Here is a 26,375-nt window from a genome sequence, read left to right as displayed (position 1 = left end):
GTGTATGGATTTGCAGATCACTGCATTCTGTTTTTAATTTACATTTTTCACAGTATCCCAACTTTTTTGGAGCTGGATTTGTACTAACAACTTCTGCACAGAGCATTTGTTTGGAGACACTGTTCCAGTGACACTTTGCAAAGGGTGGGGGTGGGGGTACCTTTGTGAGATAATAAATGGGAACACCAAGAGTTCAAATTAAATACAGCAGTAATGATTTCCTGGTGCACCGGATCTTTCCTCTCAAACAGGGGAGTGGGAAACCTCTATGGACGCATGTGACGCTGCAATCAGTCAGCGTGGTTATGACAGGTGGAGGTGTCTGTGTGGAGGAAGTACTGCAGCCAGCTCAAACAGGTGGAAGCTGCAAATTAACAGGAACACACAGACAGACATATTCTCTGTAGTTGCACTCTTTATGTTTCAAATGTAACAAATATGTGAGTTTTTAATTCGTTACAAGGATTTAAAAAAAAAAAAAAATGCAGTTAAATCAAAATGTTCATCAAAGCTTCTCTGCGGTACCACAGAAATATAAGACTAAGACTGTCACACAATTATTGTATTTACTGAATAAAATAAAGCTACTTCTTCACCAACAAATAAAAGTAGAGATTATCTGTAATCCGTATGAAAGGGAGAGCCAAATAATCAGTTATAATCTCAGCGTTATAAATCTTAATCTTGAAATCGCTCTTGAATTGATTTTCAAGTCCTGCTTGATGAAAGCAGCAAACCGGTGCCAACTGACAGAGCACAAAATTATGTAACACACAAAACTGTAAATCCTCCCAGCGCTGCCGTGCCAGGCAGGACCTGGAGGAGCCTGCTACCCCTGCTGGATTATCCGAGCCTTGATGACACCAGAGTGAAGTGGATTATAAACCGTGTTACAGAAAAATCACTCTCACTCGGAGCTTTAGGTTCTTGGTTTGGTAGCAAACGTAAGGTACCCCGTGTGGCCGGGCATCTCTCTAGGTAGTGTGGTGGTCTTCAGTGTGATGGAGGCGTGGTTTGGAGCGGCACTGGGAGGCGCCTCCCCCACGGTGTCGGGATCAGGGCCGAAGTCGGGCAGAGGTAGAGAGACGGTTCGGACTTCGTGCTCTCTCAGGAGCACCTCCGTGGTGCTGATGTCTTCGAAGCCCTGATCCCCCAACACCTCGCATGTCTTCTGGACCTGCTCTATGCAAGGAGAGAAGGAGCACAGCCGACCACCTGCAGGAGACGCAGGACAGAAAACAAGACAACAGTAAACGTCATGCTCCCCAAAAAGTATCAAGTATTGTTGTTCACTCGTGCCAGTATTGAACAGCTGAGTAATCCTATCATTTTGACATTTCTTAACCCTTTAACACCAAATGTATCATCACCTATCGGTGGCAATATGCTCTGTGTTAAATGCTGTTAAAGGGTGTATCAGCGATGATGGCTTCACTTTAAAGGGTTAGCAACTGGACATAATCACCCACATGGTGTTAAAAACAATTGTTCTGAAAACAAAGTCATGACATCACTTCCTGTCTAGCTTCCAAAACACTACTTTCAATAACTGACTGCAATCTCCTGTGCAACAGCACAAGTACGTCTGCTACCACGACTATAGACATTTTGTCCATATAAATAAAACTCTTCTACAGTCTTCTTATAATTTCTGCTCTTCAAAGATAGCTACAGTGTTCACTCCTCCTCGTCCTGTTATTACAGCTGCTGTAGCCAGGAGTGCTCGTTCACCTCCATCAATGCTAAATTTAGTCTGAGAACCTGTGTGGCTAATGTTGAACTGATTTGTTAATGGCAAGGCCAAACCAAATGAGGACACTCCAAAAAAAAAAAAAAAACCTGTCTCAAAGCAGGGCAGCGAGGCCTAAATATTGAAATAATAGGTTAAGTATTTGGAATGAGGGATCATCTGTAAGGATATCACCAGGAGAGCAGTCAGCTTTCAGGCCACTGTCACCAGATTCAGGTGTAACAGTTGTCACCACCTTAGAGTCTCCTGGTACAAAGTCTGTTTTGTATCCATATTTTCCAACAGTCTGAAATAAAACCTTTGATCTTCTGCTGGGATATGTGTGTGTGTGTGTGTGTGTGTGTGTGTGTGTGTGTGTGTGTGTGTGTGTGTGTGTGTGTGTGTGTGTGTGTGTGTGTGTGTGTGTGTGTGTGTGTGCAACTGAACAATAATTAATGTTGGACACATAACTGCCAGGTTGTATTTACTCCCAACTATTCTGCTGAATGTCAGCATGAGCGATCCCTGCACAGAGTTATTCTGGCTGAGACACGTACCATCACTCTTTCTGGGGACATCAAATCTGTCTCAAAGCATCCATGTATCCACGGGTTTCTGGAAGAGCATACCTAGGCTGCCATGACAGACTGCTACTTCACATCCTATTACTATATTTTTTCCTTATGTTTTAAGTTTTCCTTTAATGTACAGCCTCTTATTTTTTTACGTTATTTTATCTATAGTGTGACACTACAGTATACAGCCTACACAAAGCTTAAACAATGCCTGCCTTCATGTAAACACGTAGCAGTTAGCAAGATGACAGCTGCGTGTCTCCCCGATCCAGTCCAGTGTTTCTGTTTCAGTGATCTGAACACTCTGATATCCAGATCAGTGATTTACCTTCCACAGAATAGCTGCAGCATCACTGCATGATTTCCCAAATCCGTGATACAGGAACAGCTGACTGTCTCCACCACTCCACATTCCCTTAGCATGACCCATGCTAAGTGCTTAGCTTGGCCAATGCTCTGGTTCGGCTCTACAGCTGCTTTGAGGAAAACAGTGTTGCCTTGTTTGTTCAGCATTACTTTATTGATTTTATTGCTTTGAAGGTAATCTGGTGCTCTTATAATTACGTGATTCCTCGCCATCAACACCTTCGGAAAAAACAAGGTAACTGATAATGTCGCTGACTTTGAGCCATAATTAATCATTTACACAAGTGACGGTGAGGCACTGTTACTGAATTGTCCTCGCTGCTTTTTAAAACATCCTTGCAGTGTATCCACCTCCGATATGGTACCATTTAGGCCAGGTAAAAGAAACTGCAGTGTCAAAATGCTTAAATGAACGGCAAGTGTGTAAGCCCGCAACCGTAAAAAACAGCGCAAAGGGAAGTAAACTACCGGCTTCCGCTATGAATTATGTGTAATGGCGCGAAGTCAGGAATACTGTGGATAGAAAGTATGGGTTTCCATGTTTACTCTGCCTGAAAGAATTCTGCTTAAAAACAGCTCTGAATGAAGATAAATAACCTAAGTCAGATTTTTAGGCTTGATGTGAACTGAGAAGACATTTAGTTTCACTCTTGGGAAACCCATGATACTACACCTTCTATTAATAATTAGGTTTTTTCTCCAAACACCCCATAGCACTTTCCAGGCATATTTCCTTCCTAACAAAGCAGTCCTGTGACCTGCTGAGCTCCAGGCTGCAGCTTGTGGATCATCAGGGGATGAGCCGGTGCTCTAATGAACACAGATTACCTACTGGCCGCGGCCTTTCGTCTCCAAATGAAACCCTGCTGTGATCACAGCGTGAGGCTGGTGCAAGAAAACTCTGGCTGACCTGAAGAGCAAAGAATGTGACTCTAAGCGATGCAGCTGTACTGGTCTGGGCTTTGGGTTAACCGTAATATGGTTTAATATGGAGGAAAAGAAATTTAAGCGCTTTTTTAAAGCTAAACCAGTTCTTGACCCTTAAGCAGCCATTGTAAAACTTGCTGAAACCCCACAAGCTTAAAGGAGCATTTTTACAACAAATGCAGGTGTCACAGTAAACCAACACAAATGTTTCAAAATATGAATATCATGACACCATCAAACCATCTTCTTTTGCTTATCCGGGGCGGGGTTGCGGGGGCAGCAGCTTAAGCAGAGAAACCCAGACCTGCCGCTCCCCAGCCGCCTCCTGCAGCTTATCCGGGGGGGGAAAGCTGAGGTGTTCCCAGACCAGCTGAAAGATGTAATCTCTCCAGCGTGTCTCCCAGTAGGACGTGCCTGGAACACCTCACCCAAAGAAGTGAAACACTCTCACTCTGGATTCTGCGTGACAACATGGATGTCTCTACTCGAGCTGCTTATCTAATCTGAAGCAGCTTCGTCCATTCATTTGAAACACTCTACACCACACTGGTTGCAGTGTGGCTCTTGGTCACCTGTAACCTGCTCCCGATCAGTCACATTTTCCTCAGTGGCCCTGCTGTTGCACCACATTGTACACCATTTATTCTACCACAGAAAGAACATACAGAGTTTCAGGACTTGGGCACAGATTTAGTACCAAAGTAACTGCTCTGGTGACAAACCTAATTTCTGACCTGATGGTTACAATGAATGAAAAGTCAGGGGAGTCAAAGTTAACATGGCAAAAAACAAAAAAAACAAAAACTATTTTTATTGTAGATTAAAAAAAAAAAAAATACTAGTCCACACTTTGCTTCATACTCAGACATGTCTGTGGTCCATACACCCCACCCCCACACACAACCTTTGCTACTCACCTACAGGGCCTGACTCATTTCATTCAATATATACAGAAGTGACCCTACGCTGTGTCTGTAAATATAATTCTTAAACCACAAGCTTACTGCCGTTCTCTCTCTCTCTCAAGCTTTTACGCGCCACTATTGTTCGGTGTTAGAAATTTCTAACAGCCAGAAGTTAAAAAACTGCTGCAATTTGACTTTGTAACTGTAAGAGGATTATACAGAGAGACACCTCAAGGGACATGGTTTCCATCTGTGATTAAGTCCTACACAGTTAGTTGATGAAATAAAGATCAACTCTGCAGTCCATTGTCTCTGGTAAACACTGAAGGAGGATTATTGAGATAGCAGGCGTTCCTATGGCCGACAGGACCAGCGCTGTCCCTCGAGACAGCAATAAACACATTTCAGTGGTCTCCTGGAGACCAGGATGAATACACAGGGAGGGGCTGGGTTGATGATTAGACAGGGGTTATTCAAAGCCTTGAATATCAGCTGTACTCCCACAAATCGCTTCAATATGTGTTTGAAACTACTATTCCTAGTTGTAAAGTTTAAGGTTCTCGAGTGTCTGAGTCCACGGGACATGTTTGCTTTATGCTTGCATAACACCAGCCATAAGTCTGTGAGGGAGAAGGGAGGGCACGCTCTGTTAGGGCTCAGGAGCCTTCTCAGGGAACAGCTGAACAGAGGGCCAGGCTGCGTGCCAAAACATTAGAATTACAACTTTGAGGGGGGAAAAGGAGCTATTTCACTGCCCCTTGTCTTACACGTTGTCCACTAAAGAAAACCCACTCTGAGCAAATATTTGTTGAGTTTCTGTCCAGTGCTCAGGCAAGATCTGAAGATATAAGGAGCATCCTTTTCCTGGACAGTCTAAGCTGATTTATGGGTGTTTATTCATGACAGAAGCTGAAGATACCATCCTCAAAAATCTAGTGTTTTAACTGATTAAGATTATTTCATAGTGACTGTTTTTCAGTCACCAGGAAGCAGGTGTCTTTCACTTCACGTGGGAGCTGTAAAGTGTGGAAAACCTGCCTCCCTATCATGAAGCAAAACATCCCATTCTCACTTTGTGTTTAGTTTGTTTACTACAGCATCTTTCTGTCTTTAGCTGAAACATTTTGGGGGCAATGATGTTCTGGAGAAAACCCAGTTTGAGCAGTGGGAAGTAAACCAAACCTTTCCTTGTGAAGCCACATTCAGCAGCTCTCTGCCTGCTGCATAACCCTGTATGGTCATGGCTCTGGCTGCACTCTATTTATCTGTATCTGTGTGTGAGAGCGTGTGTATGCATGCAAGGGCCAACAGCTCATGAAAGGAATATGTAGCAGTGGCACCATAAAAGGGAGTCAGAGAGGAGGTGGGAAGAGTTTCGGGGCAGCATCCATATCCCCCTCTGCATTCCTCGTCATGCTGGGCTCATGAACTCTGGTTTTAAAATTAATCTTCTGCATCTTAACTCTGACTCAGATTGAGACGTTAAATAAAATGATTTTGTAAGAAAACTTCAGTAGCTGTGGTAGTAACATAAATACTGACATTAACTCCAGTTTGCTAGCTGAATCTCCACTAGCTGAAAACTGAGGATGCAGCAGCTAAGCTGTGATAACCATGCCAACAAGTTGTTGGGGGACTTTTCACCTGTGTATTCACACACAGGTGTATTCAAGTATTTTGGCCAAGGTGACCTTTTCTCAGGGCAGTCCGGGTACGCACATCCTGAGCTTCTCCTGCAGTCCCTGTTCTGGGAAACTGTAAAACTCCATAGCTTCTGATGTAAAGAGGATAGAGCCATGGCTTATGGCTTAAATTGTTTTACAGTAAACTGATCAAAATACAAACTCATGTTCTCAAAAGCAGATCTAAAATAATGCTTATATAATTTCTCTAGCAGTATTTGTGCACATGAACAATGAAACAAATAAAAAGAGCTTTCTTTACTTTCTCAGTGTGTTAGTTTTCTATTGTTGGGCATGTCATTATGGATTATTTAGAGATATATAAATACACTGGCCAATGACCGGGATGGAAAGTTTTTCAGTTGGACAGCCAGCACTGACCCCTCAGCTTCAGATGTATCTGATTCTGTGCTGACCTGCAGCACCCTGACATGAACCCCTCTAGAAATGTAACCATCAGGTCACGATGCAGACCGCAACAACTGTGGCTGCTCTGCTCAGCAGCAAAATGCCACGCAAACACACAAATCAGGACAGCCACGGCATACTTATCTAAGCAAGGATACTTCTCCTGTTAAACAAAAAGTTATGTTATTTATTTTATTTTATTTAATTTAATTTATTCTGCACCTGGATGCAGATGCTAGCACGTAAGAAGTTAAACGTTGGCCAGAAAAAGTGTGCTCGGCATGAATGTTTTTTTGAAGGTTTTCTGTCTTTTAGACTTGTTGACTAGAATAATGTATATTCTAGACTAGAATATGTATAGAATAATGAATAGTGTATGCTGTCAATTACGGTTCTTGGAAAGAGACAAGAAGGTGGCAAACCAACCAACAGCACTCCCAAAACATTTTGATACAGGTGTGGACCAACTGTGCAACAGTGTCAAACTATGCATCTAAATCTAAATGGTCAGAGGGCTAAAGGTGCAGTTGCTGTGAGCAACTCTATACAACTCACGCACTCTGACGATAATCACTAAGCACTGTGCACCTCAGCAAGTGCCGACATGCCCGGGCATGCTGCAGATCTGGACATCACCAAACTGCCGACATGCTTTCTACCTCACTGGCACAGTTTGGACTGTGCTCCTGTGAATATGAAATACCACAAGGGCAAAGTTAATGAGAGGTGGAGAGCAGGATCAATGGTTGTTCTGGGAGTGCAGAGCGAGGTGACACGCCCGGGGGGGGGGGTGTCATGGACTGGTATTTTAAAAAGTGCTTGGTCACAGTCATGTTCCTGCAACACCAGGACAAGTCACGCAAAAGCCATCAGGTGGTGGTGATTATGTGTCAGCCAACACATATAAATATACACCATGTGCACACACACACATATGAAAGTACTTAAGGATCTATCAGGATTCCAGTAGCCCGCTTTCCACCTATAGTTGGATCACTGTGACATGTAAGGCAAAAATGTTAAACATTTACGTCAAGAGCAACAATGAGGTATACCACAGTTACAGTTTGGGGGAATTTGTGTCTCCAGCTGGAATTGAACCAGCAACTTTTCATTTACAAATCAATGTGTTAACCACTACACTATGGAGACATATCCTTATCCTTTTTCAGTTTCAGTACTGAGACTAACCACTTTCTATAGTTGCATATTAGGGATGGAACGGTTCATGAAAAAAAAATCTGTGCCGTTCGGTTTGCTTGTCTTGGTTCGTGTGTGATGTTCAGTTCAGGTCATCTGCAAAAAAGCCTTGCGCCAGTAACCCAAATGAAGGGGCAGGAAGGTAAAGTGTCTAGTGCTGAAGCCAGGTTGTGGAAATGGCAGTAAAGACAAAGGAGGCCCAGAGTTGGAGGACGCATCAGTAGCAGCATCGTTTCAGCGATGCTTATGATGGTAAGAAAGTGGTTGCTTATGCTAGCAGCAACACATCCAATATGTTTGCTCACCCGCGGAGACACCACCCCAATGTGTCAATTTACACAGCAAGGCAAAGAACAACTTCTGCTTCTTTTAAACAGCCTCTCGGTGAAAAGTCAGACTGGGTAAAAACCATAACGGAAGCACCGGGAAGTTTCACAGCTATGATATGCAGCCTTATGCCGTGGGTGTGGGATTTCAGTATTTGTGACCTAGTGAATCAGAAGTTGTACGGGCTAATTAGACCAATAACATGAACAAGGGAGAAATTACTCGTGCTACCAATGATGTCATTATTAAAATTATGTTTCACAATCAATATGCAACGTTATTTTACTGACATACTAAGGTATACTGAACTGAACCACCCCTATTGCATATTGTACTGTAATGTTCATTCTGACATCTCCTATCTAAAAAGATTATGTAGGCAGAAGATTCATTTTTTTCCACCAAAATTTCTGTATCATGACCGAAGGAGGTAAGCTAAGAACATGACTCTGACTCGTGGCTGAGAGTGATCAATCAACAGTATTAGAAGACTGATATCTGAACACAGAAACAGGGATACAGGAGGGAAACTAAACCACAGAAACATTCAGGCTACAAACAACTGAGAGCTGAACAACAAGAGATTTTACAAACAGATTTCTCTTCCTTCTCTGTGTGGTGACCAGCACTGTGTAAGTGAACTGTGACATTGACACAGCACCATAAATATTTATACCTCTGCTTTACCCGCTGCCTTGCTGCTCAGAAAAGAAAAAAAAAACCATCACCGCTTCACTGCTGTAACAGGAACACAAGGAGCCAAAAGAGGAAGCAAAGTGACTGCTAAGGTTTTCCAAACCGTGATCTTTTTGTGTGCCATGTGGGAAGACTTCAGCCTCCAGATCATGCCAGGTTACAAAAATTGTGAGGTGCACGACAAGCCAAAGATAAGGCATGACACTACAGACAGTCATGGAGGACACCAGCATGGCTATGGACCTGCAACCAAGCAGCTGGGCTTTGTGTGCCTATCCTCCATTGTGGTGCTACTGAAGTAGAAATGCAAATCATCATTGCTTGACTTTGCAATTCATAGCTAAGGTGGTCCAGATTGAACTAGTTGAAATACCCTGACTTGGTAGTGATCGTTCTGCACGCTCATAAGAGCTTTCTTTCTCCCACACATGCACAATCAATATTACCTTGCTTTTTCATGGCAGCTTTAGCATGTCTCACTGCATCCCACGGGCTGGGGATGTCAAGGAAAACGGCGTCTGCAACCCCCGTCACCCCGAACCCATCCTTGCACACATCCTGGTTCCTGACGGTGACCAGATGATCCACACGATGCTCCGTAAATTCTTCGGCCACCTTCTCTGCTCGCTGCTGGTGGAACTCCACTGTGTGGAGGTGACCCGTAGGGGCAATGCTGCGGAGGATGGCGTGGGAGAGGGAGCCACTCCCTGTACCTGGAAAACCACAGACAACAAGGAGGACAGAGTCAAACACAGAACGTCTGATAAGAACACTTTAACAGTCTATGAAAAATGGCCATTTCAAAAGCATTTTCAGAATAAAAGTCATATAATCAATATAATCATATAGTCAAATAAATAACCAAGAAAGATCCAGACCTAATAAAATGCTATCAAACCCCATCTCTGCGTATGTACAAAACACTGCCAAAGAAAGGGCACGTCACATGTGCTGCATATATATTAATCTCAATGGCTTCCTTTAAATGACCAGTCTGGACATATTTTGCTCAAATGTCAGATATTAGCACCAGATTATATATTATCATATTCTATGATTAAATGTAATCTTAGAAAATCTCAAAATGAGGTGCTTAAAATGGACAGTAAATACTGTCCTCTATCCTCAGTCAGTCCAAACAACTCGCAGCTGTTACTACGCCACACACCCACATTTTCACACCGCTCTGCTGTCTACTCTGGACGATAAGTGGATGCTACATTTCCGACGCGGCCCTTTTCACCTCGAACCAGCCCTGTTAGCGATGTAAACAGTGGCCACTGATGTACAGTTTGCGAACAAATGACATGAGCATTTACATTTTTAGAGGTGGAAAAAGACAGCACTAATCATGTGACTTATAGGGGAAAGAGGAGTGCCGAGAACACAGCGAGAGGCCAGCAGATCCCCATCCTCCACCCCTCGCTCTTCTTCTCCTGACATTACATCACCGCCGCCTTTGTTAGTGCTGTGACAAAGAGGACAGTGTTTACCAGGCGGGAGCACTTTGACTTGCTAAAAGCTCAAACTGCTGGATTGGATGGTGTGTGACTGCAAACTATAGGAAAGTGAGATACAGGAATGATTTTAATGACTGATGTTAATAAGCACATAAGAAGTTGAAAATACTTTAATAAAGAGCCCCATATAGGGCTGACAAAGCATGTAACTTGGGTTAAATTACCCCAGTTATAGAAAATGAAATCTTTATCATCTTCGCCATAGAAAGACCAAACTGGAAGTTCTGCACTGAAGCAGAGTTGTGTCTTTGAAAATTATTGATGGAAACCTTGTATATGCTAAAACTATGAAAAACATTCTCACGGTAAACGACAGTATCACACTGTAATACTGTAGATAATTTTAGCAAGACGCTTGTTTATAAGCCAGAGTTTGTGGACAGAAAATGGCTCCAGCAGGGTTTTGTCTGAGCGATGGCTGAACCCATAAATCAAACAGTGTCTAATTTCTATTTGGATAAACAGACCATCAGTCGGTAATGAAATGTTTCTGGACCTCAGGCTTTATGCCAGGATAGCGCCGGGCTCAGTGGGCTATAGTTACCCTGATTAAAAGGGATGGATGATAGCCAGGTCCACCAGAAACACACAGCAACTTTCTAAATTCAAAATGAATCCAGAAAATTTGTTCTTAATAACAAACTGGCACTGCTGTTCATCATCAGCACAGCATCTGAGTGCACAAAGGAAACAAGGAAAAGGACCACATTTGATTGTCTCTCTAAATGGAGAACGACTGTTGTTGCTACACTTAAGATGAGAACTGCTTTAATTATCAACTGAGTGCACCATTACCAGGCTGAAACGCAGTTTACGAAACAATACTCACTATGGGTTAACTGGTTTCACTATGAGTGAAAAATGTGATACCACACAAAAAGAGAAGGAGAAACATGTAAAAACAGAACACGAAGTAACAGTTCGGTTAACACGCTTGAAAATACTTTACACAGAACAGCAGGAAAGAAATGGGAGGAATCCTTTTAACAAAAAATAAATAAAAGATTATGATCCAAGTTTTACATATGAAACACAAACAAAAATGCTGAGCAGTGCAAAGCATTCACAGCAGACAGAAATACTGGAAAAACTGTGAGAAACCCTTCCCAACGTGAGGCTTTTACGCCCATTCTGAGCAACTGTGTTACTACAGAGTCATGCTGTGACTAAGTGTTGGGAACATTTGACCTTTACTGTAAAATCTGTCAAGAAAGTGCATTTCATTGATTAAAAAAAAAACCTTGCATAGGTCAGGTTTCTAATGAGCTCACACTGTTGCTGATTTTAGTAATTACAGTATTTACAATGTTCATTGTTGCCCCTCACTGTTTCAGGATGGAAAAAATGGCTCTTTAATACTAAAGGTGTAGTATTTTAAACTGGCAATTCACCTAAAACTCCAAAAGGATCATCAAACTCAGCAGACTTGATTTTCTTGAACATTTGTCCATGCTGAGCCGTTTCCCTGGAGTTCAAGGAGCAACGCTGGTAATGAGACTAAAAGGGATCGTGGGTATTAGCTGATATGTGATGTTGTGTGGAGGGGAGACAATGTCACATGGAGCATGTTCCTCCCTAACTTTAAAAAAAAAAAAAAAAAGGGGAAATACTGGCCAAAATCACAACCAATTCATCTTTTCTCTACAGGGCAGTATTACGCAAATTACTGTATACGCAACTTAGTGAGAGTTCAAGGCATGAATTATATCACTGTCTCTAATCTCCTCCCACAAGTCGTCAAGTCAGCTGTCAACCACTGTAAGAGGGGAAGTGGTGATAAAGCCAAAGTGGGGGAGTGGGCTGAGGCTGAGAATATGCACCTAACTTCTGACCTGAACTAAAGTTCATTAGTGCTTACTGTTCCTCATCTTGTTCCTACTCTGAGTACAACACGGTCAGTAGCCAGATGAGAAGCAAAACCCTGACAGAGGTCAAATAATTTAACTTCCCAGCAGTTTGGAAAGCGAAAGCAAACAGGATAACGTCCTCCAATCACTGACTGACTGATTTGTGAACGCTCGAGGAACGACCCTCTAATCCAAATGTTTTAGTGGAGCAGCTTGAGAGCCAATTGTAAGAGGCAGTTGTGGCCAATGCTGAGAGCAATCATTACAAAGGAGTGAAGTTTAGAGTGACACATCATGAATACAGCTGCATGAAAAAGCCTTTAAACCCTTTGAGCCTTCTTATAATACACACTACTGCATAGATATGGCCTAAAACAGACTTTAGACTTCCAAATGTGTCAAAAGTAGATAAAGAGAACCCAGTTAGGGCTGCAGATATCAGTTATTTTAGTAATCCAGTATTCTATCAATTATTCCATCGATTAATCGGATAAGAAATACTTTGGTCTTATCAATGAGCAATAACAAATATTCAGACAGTTTTAGTGGCCCATGTATACCTTTACTGGCCTCTTTACTGTAGATTTTCACTGTGTAAAACAAACGGCAGTGGATGGAGCGGCTACAAAGTTCTCTTGTCTTCATGCTGGACCTTGGTGATCAGCTGGTTTGATGAAGGGCTTTTTCCCAGTAAAGGTTTTAATGCTGGTTACAGGAACAAATGCTGTTTTTTCAGACACTAGAAAAACATTTCCTTTCACTCCACCTGAGCTCACTGTCTCAGTAACAGCTCCACCTCTTTGCGCTTTGCCGTGTCTGTATAAACAGACTGCTGCTCCACGTTACGACTGTGACAGCATCTTAACTGCTGCTGTTGTGTTATCAGTCCTTTTGTTGAAACACCGGGGCCCACACAGGCTTAATGTTGTAATACTTTGCATTTACACACGATCTCTAAATACGTTTCTAATGCAGGTCTATTTTTAGTTGCAAATGTAGGTGAAACGCGCTCGCTTATGTGGCGACACCTGAGCGCCACAGATTCGTGGATTAAACGAAGCACTAAAGCAAAAATTTGCAATTTATGACCTCACCCCGATTATACAATCGTAATTATTGTACTTGTACATTCATTTACTGAGGAAAAATAATACATGACTGTTACAAGGATAATGTGACCATCAAGGATTAGCAATAAACTGAAAGGGGAAGTTAGAGTTGGGTATTTTCAGTAAATGGGACAGCCTGTTTTGTGTAAATGTGTCTTTCAAAATCTTGTCATAAAATGTTTTTGATGAAGCATTTTTCTGAAAAAACAAAAAGTTGTTGACGTAGACTGAAAAAAACCACCCTGAAATATTTATATTTTCCACTCCACAGTCACACAGTCCAAAAAAAGGGAAGAGGAAAAAAAAATTAAAAAAATAAGGCGACTGTCAAGTGACCAACCAACAAAGATCACTCCTTGAACAATATTCCAGGAAGCTGCAAATGTAACCAGGTTAACTTCTAAACAACTGTATACCAGCAAACATCTGTCTGTGGGCTCAAGAGTAAATAGGTCATGCAATAAGGTAACCCTGAGCACAAAAGCTATTCTACCAAAGAATGAACAAATATGACTCGAGACAGCATTTTGCAAAGGCCAAGTTGAGTCTTGAGCTTAATCCAAAAGAAACGTTAGAACTGGAAGAACCTGAAGTGAGCAGCCATGTATTCTGAGCACTTGGCTAAAATTTCCCAAAGCCAGCGTGCAGGGCTAACTGGCACTTATTGCCAACATGTAGCTGCAGTTACTGCTCCAAACTTCACCTCCTCATAGATACGAAAAATTTAATAATTCCTCTCAGTAAATCACTGAATGACTCATATTTTGGTTTCTCTTTTCCTACGACTTGCACTTTTGTGGAACTTCATTTTTATTCAACAACATAAAAAATTCCCAGGTGTTCAAACTTTTTTTTTTCCCTGAAACTGTCTCACAAAAGTGTTTTCTTGCCAGTTGTGTAACAGTGATTATTATCAGCTAGTGTACACACCCCACTTTGAACTTATACAGTGCCTTGCGAAAGTATTCGGCCCCCTTGAACTTTTCAACTTTTTGCCACATTTCAGGCTTCAAACATAAAGATATAAAATTTTAATTTTTTGTGAAGAATCAACAACAAGTGGGACACAATCGTGAAGTGGAATGGAATTTATTGGATGTGTCAAAATTTTTTAACAAATAAAAAACTGAAAAGTGGGGTGTGCAATATTATTCGGCCCCCTTGCTTTAACACTTTGTAGCGCCACCTTTTGCTGCAATTACAGCTGCAAGTCGCTTGGGGTATGTCTCTATCAGTTTTGCACATCGAGAGACTGAAATTCTTGCCCATTCTTCCTTGCAAAACAGCTCGAGCTCAGTGAGGTTGGATGGAGAGCGTTTGTGAACAGCAGTCTTCAGCTCTTTCCACAGATTCTCGATTGGATTCAGGTCTGGACTTTGACTTGGCCGTTCCAACACCTGGATACGTTTATTTGTGAACCATTCCATTGTAGATTTGGCTTTATGTTTTGAATCATTGTCTTGTTGGAAGATAAATCTCCGTCCCAATCTCAGGTCTCTTGCAGACTCCAACAGGTTTTCTTCCAGAATGGTCCTGTATTTGGCCCCATCAATCTTCCCATCAATTTTGACCATCTTCCCTGTCCCTGCAGGCCCAAACCATGATGCTGCCACCACCATGTTTGACAGTGGGGATGGTGTGTTCAGGGTGATGAGCTGTGTTGCTTTTACACCAAACATATCGTTTTCCATCGTGCCCAAACAGTTCTATTTTGGTTTCATCTGACCAGAGCACCTTCTTCCACATGTTTGCTGTGTCTCCCAGGTGGCTTGTGGCAAACTTTAAACGAGACTTTTTATGGATAGCTTTGAGAAATGGCTTTCTTCTCTTCCATAAAGGCCAGATTTGTGCAGTGTATGACTGATTGTTGTCCTATGGACAGACTCTCCCACCTCAGCTGTAGATCTCTGCAGTTCATCCAGAGTGATCATGGGCCTCTTGGCTGCATCTCTGATCAGTCTTCTCCTTGTTTGAGATGAAAGTTTAGAGGGACGGCCGGGTCTTGGTAGATTTGCAGTGGTCTGATACTCCTTTCATTTCAATATGATTGCTTGCACAGTGCTCCTTGAGATGTTTAAAGCTTGGGAAATCTTTTTGTATCCAAATCCAGCTTTGAACTTCTCCACAACAGTATCTCGGACCTGCCTGGTGTGTTCCTTCCTGCGCTTTGAACAGAACCCTGAGACTATCACAGAGCAGGTGCATTTATACGGAGACTTGATTACACATAGGTGGATTCTATTTATCATCATCAGTCATTTGGGACAACACTGGATCATTCAGAGATCCTCACTGAACTTCTGGAGTGAGTTTGCTGCACTGAAAGTAAAGGGGCCGAATAATATCGCACGCCCCACTTTTCAGTTTTTTATTTGTTAAATTTCATTCCACTTCACGATTGTGTCCCACTTGTTGTTGATTCGTCACAAAAATTTTAATTTTATATCTTTATGTTTGAAGCCTGAAATGTGGCAAAAGGTTGAAAAGTTCAAGGGGGCCGAATACTTTCGCAAGGCACTGTACTTTGCAAGCTGTAACTAAACTTAAATGAGTTTGGTGAGTTGTTTCTTGTAACTTCTTGGCAATAAATCCAATACCTTTGCCAAGCCTGTTCATGTCCCCTTACATGGCGTCACATGGTGTCAGATTTATTTATTTTTTATGTTTTTTAAAAACAGTCTCGCCACATTTTTAAATTTATAGATTAAAAAAAAAAAAAATAGTGAAGAATTTGACTCAGCATGAGGTTTTATTCAAAATCTGCACAAGCTACCCTGAAACTTCAAGTTACCCTGACTTGAAGTTCCACTTTCTGGCATGTATGTTGTTACCCTTGGTAAATATTTGACACCTGTACGCGTACTGCACCTGAGTGATGACGCCTGATAAAACTACGAAAACAATGAAACCAGTAGCAAACAATTAGTTTCAATCTTGGAGACCAACCTGCCTTCAAGGTGACTCCTCTACAGGAATAAATGCTCCTTCAGCAGGCTAAGCATGACAGCATGAGAACAACAAAATTATCACCTCTAATCTCTGCTTGCTTACACAGCTCACTGGCAAAACGTCTCTACAGCATGCACTCGCTGTTGACTGTAAGGCTGAAATTTATGAGTCATCACTGAAAGGCTGATTATTACCACCACCGACACACAATGACACTCAAGTGGTTTGTGCAGCTAATAAAATACTAGGTTCATTCCTGAGTTTAATTAACCAGGTCTTTTATCTGCCATTTCAACTGTATTTTTAAACAATTAAAAGGATGGATGTTGTTTTAGTCCATCTTTCCCCCTCACTGCTGTCAGACTAGGAGAAAGTGCAATCTATAGCCAAAAAACAGAAACATGTTCTGGATGATTGCAACTAGACAAATTGAAATGGCCAAACAAAGATTGGAGGAATCCCCACTGGAGAATCAGAGGGAGGAAAAAAAGTGGCAACGTCTCTAAAAACGCACATTACATAATGCCTGAACGTTTACACAGACATCTGTAGCAATCCCAACAGCTGAGGTTCTGTGCATGCAAACATCTGGCTGGGTCTCAAAGGTGTAAACAGCAGGATTCAAATTGGGCACTTCTTAAAGCTGCAACCGTAAAGATATCAGGCAAATCTAAATTATAAAACGTAGGCTGCAACAAAACAAATCTTCCCATTGCAAGAGTAAAAAACCTTTCTGTGTAAATCCTCATGTTAGAAGAGAAAGAATTCACAGCTTACCTGAACAAGGCAACATTTTAATGTTTACATTTCTTAGAGTTTAGTTCAGCATTTTCAAACAACCTCCACAACAAACAATGCTGCACAAGAAAAATGAAGCTGATTAATGTTGCATCTTACAAGTGCATGAAATCTTGAGTGCATTTCATGAATGTCTGACAGAAGACACATTACCCAACTGCAGCTACAGGCTTCACAATAAGCATGTTTCACCAGTGCTTTACATGTATTGCTGCAAGCCAAATTCCAGCTTCTTATGTTGTGTACATGTCACTAGCAAATACTGTCGTGTTGTGAAGTAGTTCGATGAAATGGTAAAACCGACCAGCAGCTATCAGTCCCACATTCTGCAACTGCTAATAATTTATTACTGTCTGCATTCAAACGATCATCAAATTTTTAAAAAGTAAAAAAAGAACAAATATCTTTTATCTTAAAATATACATTTTCCTTTGTTAATGCCTTCAGGAGATGGCAGTAGAAGCTGCTTGCCATCACTATTAAACAACAAAAACAGGAAGAACATAAGAACATATTAGTACCCAAGTTGCCCAAAAAAAAGAAAATATGAACAGTGGAAACTCTGCCAGGCAAAGCTAGCATATCTACAACTTTACCACAACTATGCACAGGAGGGTGCAGGCTCAAAGAATAGCTGATTAGTTCCCTTGAATACTGAATAGTATTTTGGAGTGACTTGCCCATCCTGAGACTACAGGTTAAGGTTTGAACATAGACTTGCAAATCAAATCATCACAGCTGTTGGGTAAAACATTTGAATTTCTGATGACAGGCAGACCGGTGCAGCATCAGCAAGCACCTGCCTGTCAGACCCGACTTTACCCTCGAGCATGAGCGCTGACAGCCTTTTTGGGCAGCAGTGCCCCTCCAAAATGTCACATGCACACAGATCCTAAAGTGCAGGTTAACTGCATAAGCAGCACGGTGATGGGTCATAATCAGTCCTGCAGACCTGCTCTGACAGCAGCAGTGAAACAGCCCTGTGAGTGATTATTTGCACAGTGACTAATAAACGTGGGCTTTTTCCATAGGACAAATAGGGTTGAGTAGCTTCAGCTTGCTAAACTCATTCTTGAAATTGAATAGTTTGTACCAACATCAATAAAAAACCCAGTGCACCTAAAGTTCAGATTTTAAACACAATAAAATAGTGCAATGAAACTATTCACATACAGCTGAGCCCAACGCTCTTTCTGATTTTGTCTGCATTTGGAATACATTGTTAAAATACACAATGCTTTTTAAAACTATTAGCATACATGTAGCATCAACATGCTGCCACCCTCACCTGACTCGCACACGATGGAGCCTGGCTTCAGCTCCAGCATCATGGTAATGAAGGCGATGTCGGTGGTGTAGAGGATCTGTGTGCGGTGTGGCAGGGCAACTGTCCACAGCTCTGGCGTGGGATGGAGAACATGGACCCACCCTTTGCTGCAGGTCACCTTTGACCCATAACGCTGACCAATCAGGTCTGTGGAGTGGCGAATGACTCCGTAGCGAGTCTGTGTCTGGGCACCCTGCTGCACCTTGACAGGCATTACATTGTTGTGGTTCAGGTAAATGATGGCAACATCCCCATCTTGAATGAAGTCTGAGTACTCCACAAAACTCATCGTGAGCACAGCCACTCTGTAACAAGAAGGCAGAGTTCAGATTACGGCTTTTCTTTTTTGCATATTTAAAGTGCTGTTTTTCTGCTTGTTATTTCAGCTACACTGACCTAGCTGTTTACTTGTTAGTTTGGTTTATTTTAAGAACTTACAACATTAAAATCAGGATCAGACATCACGTTAAAGGGCTTCTATCTACCAATTTTCGTTTCCTACAGTCTGGACTTCAGTTTGGTTTGTAGAAGTTTGCAAACCAAACTGAAGTCCAGATTCATGTTGTGTCAACTTTTAATACCTCTCCATTCTAATATTGCGGATTCTGGTTGCATACTGTCCTACATTTTACGCACATTGCCATGTTAATGTTAAAACACACGGGAAATTATTTTTTCTGCTGCTGCTACGGTAACTGCGCTGCCACACCGTTAGTAAATGTAAACGCCACGCGGACCGTTACTTTTTAAATCCAGTACCGTTCAAACTGAAGACCAGCGACTGTTATCACAATTTGAACTCAGCTGAACGGTGAGAAGGTGGATCCACTTTAACCAGCGACTGCTTCGAGAGAAAGGGACGGAAACAGATCGGAAAAACATGGAGATGTCAGTGAGATGACTTTACGGTTATATTTCTATTTATTTCTCTCAGTTTCTCAGACGATGTTTTTTCCCCATTTGCTGTTGGAGTCAATTAAACTGCTATGGTTTGTGTTAGGCGAACAGGTTACATCACCTCTTAATTTAGCTTTAATTTTATTAAGTAAATGAGGAAAAACATTAGTCAACGGGAAATACTGCTGGATAGGTTTTTTTTGGAAACGACGCTAACGTCAGCTATCACAGTTAGCTAACGTTAATGGAAATGTTTGCGTCGCATTTAATCCAAGTTAAGTTTAAAAAAATGGCATAAACTGTAACATCAAAGAAGTGGAAAAAAGGCCACAGTGCAAAGCGTCCCTAAGCATAAGCCACCTTCCGAAGTTTTCGTTTCAACGTTTACATGCTAACGTTAGCAATACTAGCGCCCGTTATGTCTGCTTTAAGTCTTAGCGACAAAAACAGCCGTTGGAAGCTCTCCACCTACCTCCTCCAGAAGTAGTGCTCTTTGACTACTGGGCAATACAAGCAAACAAAAAGACCCCAGACGACAAATTCTGCTTTAATGCCGTTATAGGTTCAAGTGGGCATCAGTGACAGCCATTCATTCCCCACACGCGTGGTGTTGTTTTCAGAGGAAGTTGAGTCGACGAAACCGGAAGTGCAAACCAGCAGCAATCAGCAAGACTCCTCTGCCCCAAGAAGTTTCTGATATGTTGTGCAGTTGTGAACCTGCAGTATTCGTACATATTATAATTATATTTCAGAGTTTATATATATATATATATGAACAAGCAACGAGCAACAGTTATCACCAGTAAGTTAAACTGGTGGAAGTAAGATTGTATTTTTACCTTAGGAGAGAAAAAAAAGAATACTTCCTCTATTACTCATGTTTAAACATTAGTTATTTAATAGCATATAGTTGTATAAAGTTTTTCAAATTTGTTAATATGAGTTATGTTATGAGTTATTACAGATGAGTCCGATTGTGTAAATTGTAAAACGTGTCTTACAGCACTACTAAGCTGAACTTGTCAGTAATGTAATATACTAATGTAAACTGAAATTATATTAACTAATGCAAAATTTAATAGTGAAATAAATAACAAAATTCATTTTTATTGTCACAGATTTACACGTGGTTACTTAAACGTAGCTTGTGTCCTATTGGAATAACAGGACAAACATTTAAAAAAAACTAAAGGTTTTTCGACTAGAACTTATCATTAATTTTGTTTTCTGCAAAATGCAATAAAGAGTACAAAAACGTGAATTAGGAGTACAGAAGGAGTCCACGCTGGAGCCGCATCAGCGCGTCCAATTGAATGAATGGACTACAAATACTGACCAATAGGAGCAGAGACTCGACTGCTATAAATCACCATCTCGAGTCATTAGCCCGTCTGGAGAGCTGCTTGGACCCTGCTGGTGGTTTGTGAGCTCCTCGGTCAGGAAAAATAGGGATCTTTGTCTCAAGCCCTGGTGGCAGTAGTAGTAGTCCACAAAATCGACAACAGGTAAGGTCTTTGTTCAGTTTAACTTAGTGGTGTTACAGACGATTTTGTCCGCTTTTCACTACAAGCACTAATGTTAAAATCTGAGGAGTTTTGTAAGGTGATTAAAAAGCGATGCGATAAATTATGTTTAACCAAATGTATATGCTGCCCTTGTTGGTTCCTGTTAAACGCGCTCAGGACACTACGGGATAAATCTCTTATCTGATACAAAAGCAAAACAAACAACAACAAAAAAAAGCAGCCGTTTGTGTATCGATGTGATCTACGGACTTGGTGTTGACTGGCGGCATTTTGCAGTTTGTTTTGCTGCTTTTCAACGTCTTTTCCTTCCATCCTCCGACCAGGGATCAGCCATGCCCTTCGGAAACACGCACAACCAGATGAAGATGAAGTACTCCTCCGAGCAGGAGTACCCGGACCTCAGTAAACACAACAATCATATGGCCAAGATTCTGACCCCCGCTATGTATGAGCGGCTGAGGAGCAAACAAACACCCAGTGGATTTACTCTGGATGATGTCATTCAGACTGGGGTTGATAACCCAGGTAAAAAAAAAGCAGCTTTTCAGCCAAACCATCTGTCCTGTCTGATCCAGTGCGTTTGTTGGTCTCAGCGGTGCTCTGTGTTCTTGTTTGTGTGAGGGGGAAGGCTTTTTTGCACTGTGGCCTTGTTAAGGGGATAAACTCTACCAATTTTTACAAACATATGGAGTTCTGATTCTATTAAACCCTACCACTCTCCTCTAAAAGGCTTTCCATTTTCAGAGCAGTATTGCACAGCTTAAAAGCAAACTGTAAAGATTATGAGAGTTACATAATGTACGCAGCTGATAATCCTCTGCTGCTTTCATTTTATGTGCCATAGCTTCTACTGTATTGTAGACTCCAGTATGGGTACAGTTTATATTTTAAACCGTTCAGAGAACTGGGATGACCTGATGGCTATAAAACATGGCAGGTGACTCGCCCTCACCCTGTAGACTGTTTCTGTGTAGCTCTAAGAGTATGGCCAAGCTGACGCTGAAGAGGCTGTCAGCTGAGGATGAGTACCCAGATCTCAGTCAGCACAACAACTACATGGCCAAGTTCTTAACCCTGGACATGTACAAGAAGCTGAGAGAGAGGGCTACACCCAGTGGCTTCACCATAGATCGTGTCATTCAGACAGGGGTTGACAATCCTGGTACAGTAACAGTCCCAAACTGAGCCACAATGACACTTGGCACATAATTTGTGAGGATGCTTGTTTGTGTGTAATACTGTCTACTGTCTCTTGTGACCCTGCTGGCTTCATGTGCAGGCCACCCCTTCATTATGACTGTGGGCTGTGTTGCTGGGGATGAGGAGACATATGAGGTCTTCAAAGAGCTGTTGGACCCCGTGATCGAGGACCGACACGGAGGATACAAACCCACAGACAAGCATAAGACTGACCTCAATGCAGACAACCTGAAGGTACCGCAGCTCTGCCATCATTTAATCAGGATGAATTTAACACTGGAAACTGAGCTGTACTTAATGTGACTGTGCTTTCTAAGGGTGGCGACGACCTTGATCCCAACTACGTTCTGAGCTCCAGGGTCCGAACAGGCCGCAGCATCCGCAGCTTCAGTCTGCCACCACACTGCAGCCGAGGAGAGAGACGCGCTGTGGAAAAGCTTTCCATTGAAGGTAAGGAGGCCACCTTGAACTGAAGGGAGCTGGTTATGACGGTGTACTCTGCTGCACTAAGTTGATCAACACAGATGGAGCCTGGCCTGCAGCTGGATGATTGTTATATAAAAGTAACATAAGTCTGTGGCCTGAAACCAGTGGCTCTTGTTGTTCATGCTTGTTGACTTGTCTGTGTGGCAGTGGATGCCCCCTAGTGGGAGTATGTGGAATGGTACGTTACAATGAGACAGAAATAAAGGTGGATCAGAATCCGCTATGACCAATTTACTGATGCTAAATGCACAAGTGTTTGTGGAATCAGACTGATAAGAGATTCACAGTGCTCAGCATTATTTTCCAAACAGTTCATCACAGACTGAGGCTGCAACATAAGTATTTTTTCATGCATGTCATAGTGGATTTTTCATGTCTCAGATCTGTCTTAAATCTCGACTCTTGTCCCTGCAGCTCTGGCCTCTCTGTCTGGAGACCTGAAGGGGAAATATTATGCCCTGAAGAACATGACAGAGGCAGAGCAGCAGCAGCTCATTGATGACCACTTCCTGTTTGACAAGCCAGTGTCTCCTCTGCTGCTGGCCTCAGGGATGGCCCGTGACTGGCCTGATGCCAGAGGCATCTGGTAATGCATCACCTTTAATGCCGTTTGTCTGCCAGCATTATGTAGATCTCGCAACTGGTATTTGAAAGTAAACTGGCATTTTCTGTCTACAGGCACAATGACAACAAGACTTTCCTGGTGTGGGTGAATGAAGAGGACCACTTGCGTGTGATCTCCATGCAGAAAGGAGGCAACATGAAGGAAGTGTTCACCCGCTTCTGCACTGGGCTCACCAAGGTTTGTAGCAAACATGGGTCATAAGTTTATAATCACTGATCTTAGCAGTGTCTGGTCACATTAACCAGACCAACCTTCTGTTTAGATCGAGAGCCTGTTCAAGGACCGAGGCCATGAATTCATGTGGAGTGAGCACCTGGGTTACATCCTCACCTGCCCGTCTAACCTGGGCACTGGCCTGCGTGCAGGTGTACATGTGAAGCTGCCTAACATGAGCAAACATGCCAAGTTTGAGGAGGTTCTCAAGAAGCTGAGGCTCCAGAAACGTGGAACTGGTGAGCATAACCTTCACCCCAACCCTCTGTTGGCGTTTGTACTGTTGGCACTGCCTTGAATGTTTTCCACATTTAATTTTCTGCATACACTTCTGTATTTCAAAACTGAGCAGGAAATGCTGAAACCTTGCTTGAAAGCACTCTAAATCGTTGTATAGTGGGTGTATTTAAGGCATATTTTTATTTATTTTATTTAATAAATTAAAAAAAAAAACCCTTTCCTTTCACCATCAGGTGGTGTGGACACTGCTGCTGTGGGTGGCGTGTTTGACATTTCCAATGCTGACCGGCTGGGCTTCTCTGAGGTGGAGCTGGTGCAGATGGTGGTCGACGGCGTCAGGCTGCTGGTGGACATGGAAAAGAGGCTAGAGAAAGGACAGTCTATTGATGACCTGATGCCTGCCCAGAAATGAATCCCTAAAAACCTGTTCTCTCCACCTCCACCCTCTTCTCTGAATGGTTGACTCCATCCTTGAATGCACTTAGTTGGGATTTGTATTTAAGTTGAAACTATTCCTGTAAGTTCTGACATGAAATAAACTGTTCTGGTTCAAGCAAAACCTGCTTGTAGTCCTTGCAGTGACTATTAAATATTAGGCTGTAAGTCTTTAATATTTTAGTCCTGGTAGATTAAGAAACACCTGTTGGCAGTAGCAGCAAATGCAGAATTTTAACGAGCACAGATCTTTTTGCATCAGTCTGAATTATAATTAACATGCTGCACAAGCTCAAACAGCAGTGGAGTGGAAGTTGGCGTACAGCTTGTTACCTGAAACTTAATGACACTGGCTCCTGTTAGTCCCTACACTATTAACTGATCGTGTGTATATTGCTAGCAATCTGTCAATTTCAGCCAGTTGCATTAAATGATGCTATAGGAAATGCTGAGTTTAAGTACCTCACAGCAGTTCTTTTTTGAAATATGGAAACATACTGCCTTACCTTCAGTGGGACATGGATTCAGTCACTCACTGAGCAGTAACACAAATGAAGGATTTCTGGACCAGCTCGTGACACTTAAATGGTTGAAGACTTATGTAAGTGCAGTTGTGATCAACCTGAAGACACTGATGCAGTCAACTGGAGTCTGTTGTGTATCTTGGGAAACTTGGTATCAGCAGTTTAGAAGCCTTTTTGGGACTCAATGCATTCAAAGTCCAACATTTGACATCTTAATGTGTAAAATTATTTCCATCTAATTGAACCCAGTTTTAATGTAGATATAAATCTACTTTGCTCTGTGTCAGACTTTAGACATGGCACTCTTGGAGAATTCCAACAGCAGAGCTGCTGGCAGAACTCCAGTTAGAAATCTTATTCAGGGAAAGTCGGCAAACTGTTTTAGAGACCTGACTGATTCTGTACAAGCAATTATATCCCAACATCCAATTAACCCAATTAAATGTAATTTAGGCTGGAAAACGCAGTTTCATGTGTGGTCTCTGGATGTTAATGATCAGACGGGCGGTTTAGGTTGACAGACACTTTAATTGAGACATGAGTGACCCTTAACCACGTGGGCATTTACATGGACTCCCCATCATCTCTACTTTTTAACAAAATACAAAAGTAGAAAAATAAAACAAAATGAGTATTGCAGAGAAGCCTTCTTCAAAGTAAGATACATTATTTACACTGAAAACAAAACGCTACGTAATTTTCCTTTTTCCAGGAGAGAGAGAGAGAGAAAAAAAAGATGAAATAAATAAGACCAGAAATGCTTTTTCGTCCACATTCACAGCATGACAAATCATATTCAACTCATTAATGTTGGCCTTGTGCGGCCAGAACAGACTGAGATATTAGTAGGTAATTCGGTGATTATTGCCAAAAGCCTTAATCTATACATTATAATATTCAATACATACTCTGTACTTTGTTTAGAAAAAGGAGACATTTGGAAACTGCTACTTGGATGATTGTACAGCTTAAATACTTCTAGATATATATATGTATACTTTAAACCCTTTTGTTCATAGCTTTAACTCGTTGGCAACTTTGGAAGCAATGTTTTTGAAAGCAATGGATGAACCGGATATCCTTTTGAACCTGACGCCATTAAGGGAGAGACGGGGAAGCTTGCAAACCTCCATCTCCCACTGCACCAGGTTTTCAGCTCGCCCGTCTCCGTGGACGCAAAGAAGCAGGAAACTCTCTTGCTGTTCGTAGTCGCAGTTGTTGGCGTCGAGCACCTTGCGAATCTCCCGCATGATATCGCAGGGCTCCATGGAGCTGGTGGTCCTCATACTCCAAGTGAATCTGAGGGAGCGGGGTTTACCGTCTTTATTTTCCCCTTTTTGATCCCCAGGTACATGGCGACTGTTGGGAGAGAGAGAGAGAGAGAGACGAAGGCGAGTTTTTAGCCTGGCAGAATATTCTCACGCATTTTACAAAGCAGGATCTGGTGGATTTTGTTTTAAAGAAATAATTTCATTTTTGAAAAAAATCTGATGATTAAAGAGGCAAAAGCAGCAGGAATTAGTGCAAATTCAGTTATGTTCTACACAGATCTGATGCGTTTCCACTTGAGACGCTTTCTAGCCCCAGTTTGTGCCTTTCATATAAATAACCACAGTTCAGTCTCAGCATAAAGCTGCAGAAACTGCACTGAAACTGACAAAATGCAGTAAAAAGTTGGAACTAAATTAGCTGATGTGTGTTTGCTTCTTTAAAATCAACTTGGTAAAGTGTGAAGATTTATTTCTTTCTACACTTCATTTAATCAGCATTTGTTAAGGTTTGTTAAGTCAATTGAATATTTGAAGTTTACCACATTTTGTCGAGTATCAGTTTTTCTGGACCCCCCAGTAAATAAATTACAAAA

General features: G+C 41.9%; 3 protein-coding genes and 1 non-coding gene across 24 annotated transcripts in view; 1 reads left to right on the top strand and 3 right to left on the bottom strand.

The window, feature by feature from the left end:
• Nucleotides 1–393: 393 nt before the first annotated feature.
• trmt61a (tRNA methyltransferase 61A) lies at nucleotides 394–19,903 on the bottom strand. Of its 3 annotated transcripts, none has more exons than XM_030759216.1 (4): nucleotides 18,947–19,067; nucleotides 18,327–18,670; nucleotides 9,262–9,528; nucleotides 394–1,215 (listed from the first exon to the last, which is right to left on the bottom strand). In XM_030759216.1, exons 1-4 carry the CDS (start codon nucleotides 18,952–18,954, stop codon nucleotides 920–922), a joined length of 915 nt encoding a protein of 304 aa, XP_030615076.1. In that variant the 5' UTR covers nucleotides 18,955–19,067; the 3' UTR covers nucleotides 394–919. The 3 variants fall into 3 exon arrangements, with proteins under 3 accessions (XP_030615076.1, XP_030615077.1, XP_030615078.1); XM_030759217.1 differs by lacking the exon at nucleotides 18,947–19,067 and adding an exon at nucleotides 18,804–18,913; XM_030759218.1 differs by lacking the exon at nucleotides 18,947–19,067 and adding an exon at nucleotides 19,735–19,903 and having other exon boundaries at nucleotides 402–1,215.
• On the bottom strand, nucleotides 7,673–7,744 carry trnay-gua (transfer RNA tyrosine (anticodon GUA)). Its single transcript has one exon. It is a non-coding gene; the product is annotated as a tRNA-Tyr (tRNA).
• ckba (creatine kinase, brain a) lies at nucleotides 19,099–24,111 on the top strand. 3 transcript variants are annotated; one of them, XM_030759214.1, is made up of 8 exons: nucleotides 19,099–19,253; nucleotides 21,763–21,950; nucleotides 22,068–22,222; nucleotides 22,306–22,438; nucleotides 22,889–23,060; nucleotides 23,153–23,276; nucleotides 23,362–23,551; nucleotides 23,786–24,111. In XM_030759214.1, exons 1-8 carry the CDS (start codon nucleotides 19,246–19,248, stop codon nucleotides 23,962–23,964), a joined length of 1,149 nt encoding a protein of 382 aa, XP_030615074.1. In that variant the 5' UTR covers nucleotides 19,099–19,245; the 3' UTR covers nucleotides 23,965–24,111. The 3 variants fall into 3 exon arrangements, with proteins under 3 accessions (XP_030615074.1, XP_030615072.1, XP_030615075.1); XM_030759212.1 differs by having other exon boundaries at nucleotides 19,231–19,253; nucleotides 21,748–21,950; XM_030759215.1 differs by lacking the exons at nucleotides 19,099–19,253; nucleotides 21,763–21,950 and adding exons at nucleotides 20,607–20,767; nucleotides 21,112–21,313.
• A 908-nt stretch (nucleotides 24,112–25,019) lies between these two features.
• Nucleotides 25,020–26,375, bottom strand: part of mark3a (MAP/microtubule affinity-regulating kinase 3a) — a 48,290-nt gene continuing 46,934 nt past the window's right edge. For 15 of the 17 annotated variants that reach the window (XM_030718365.1, XM_030718372.1, XM_030718370.1 and 12 more), the window contains one exon: nucleotides 25,020–25,870. In XM_030718365.1, the coding sequence (XP_030574225.1) occupies nucleotides 25,525–25,870 (346 nt within the window). In that variant the 3' untranslated portion in view covers nucleotides 25,020–25,524. The remainder of the gene's footprint in view (nucleotides 25,871–26,375) is intronic. The other 2 variants (XM_030718379.1, XM_030718380.1) reach the window with 2 other exon arrangements.

Source organism: Archocentrus centrarchus, chromosome 22 (assembly GCF_007364275.1).
Source record: "Archocentrus centrarchus isolate MPI-CPG fArcCen1 chromosome 22, fArcCen1, whole genome shotgun sequence".
Classification (NCBI taxonomy): domain Eukaryota; kingdom Metazoa; phylum Chordata; class Actinopteri; order Cichliformes; family Cichlidae; genus Archocentrus; species Archocentrus centrarchus.
The sequence above is the reverse complement of the archived record's forward strand: the minus strand, read 5'-3'. Positions and strand labels throughout refer to the sequence as shown.

Excerpts from the sequence above, each read along its gene's own strand:
- trmt61a (XM_030759216.1), bottom strand. Across the intron at positions 9,529-18,326 it reads CTCCATCGTGTGCGAGTCAG|GTACAGGGAGTGGCTCCCTC; the intron begins GTGAGGGTGGCA and ends GTGGTTTTCCAG. Across the intron at positions 1,216-9,261 it reads AGCTGCCATGAAAAAGCAAG|GTGGTCGGCTGTGCTCCTTC; the intron begins GTAATATTGATT and ends CGTCTCCTGCAG.
- ckba (XM_030759212.1), top strand. Across the intron at positions 21,951-22,067 it reads GACAGGGGTTGACAATCCTG|GCCACCCCTTCATTATGACT; the intron begins GTACAGTAACAG and ends CTTCATGTGCAG. Across the intron at positions 22,439-22,888 it reads GGAAAAGCTTTCCATTGAAG|CTCTGGCCTCTCTGTCTGGA; the intron begins GTAAGGAGGCCA and ends TTGTCCCTGCAG.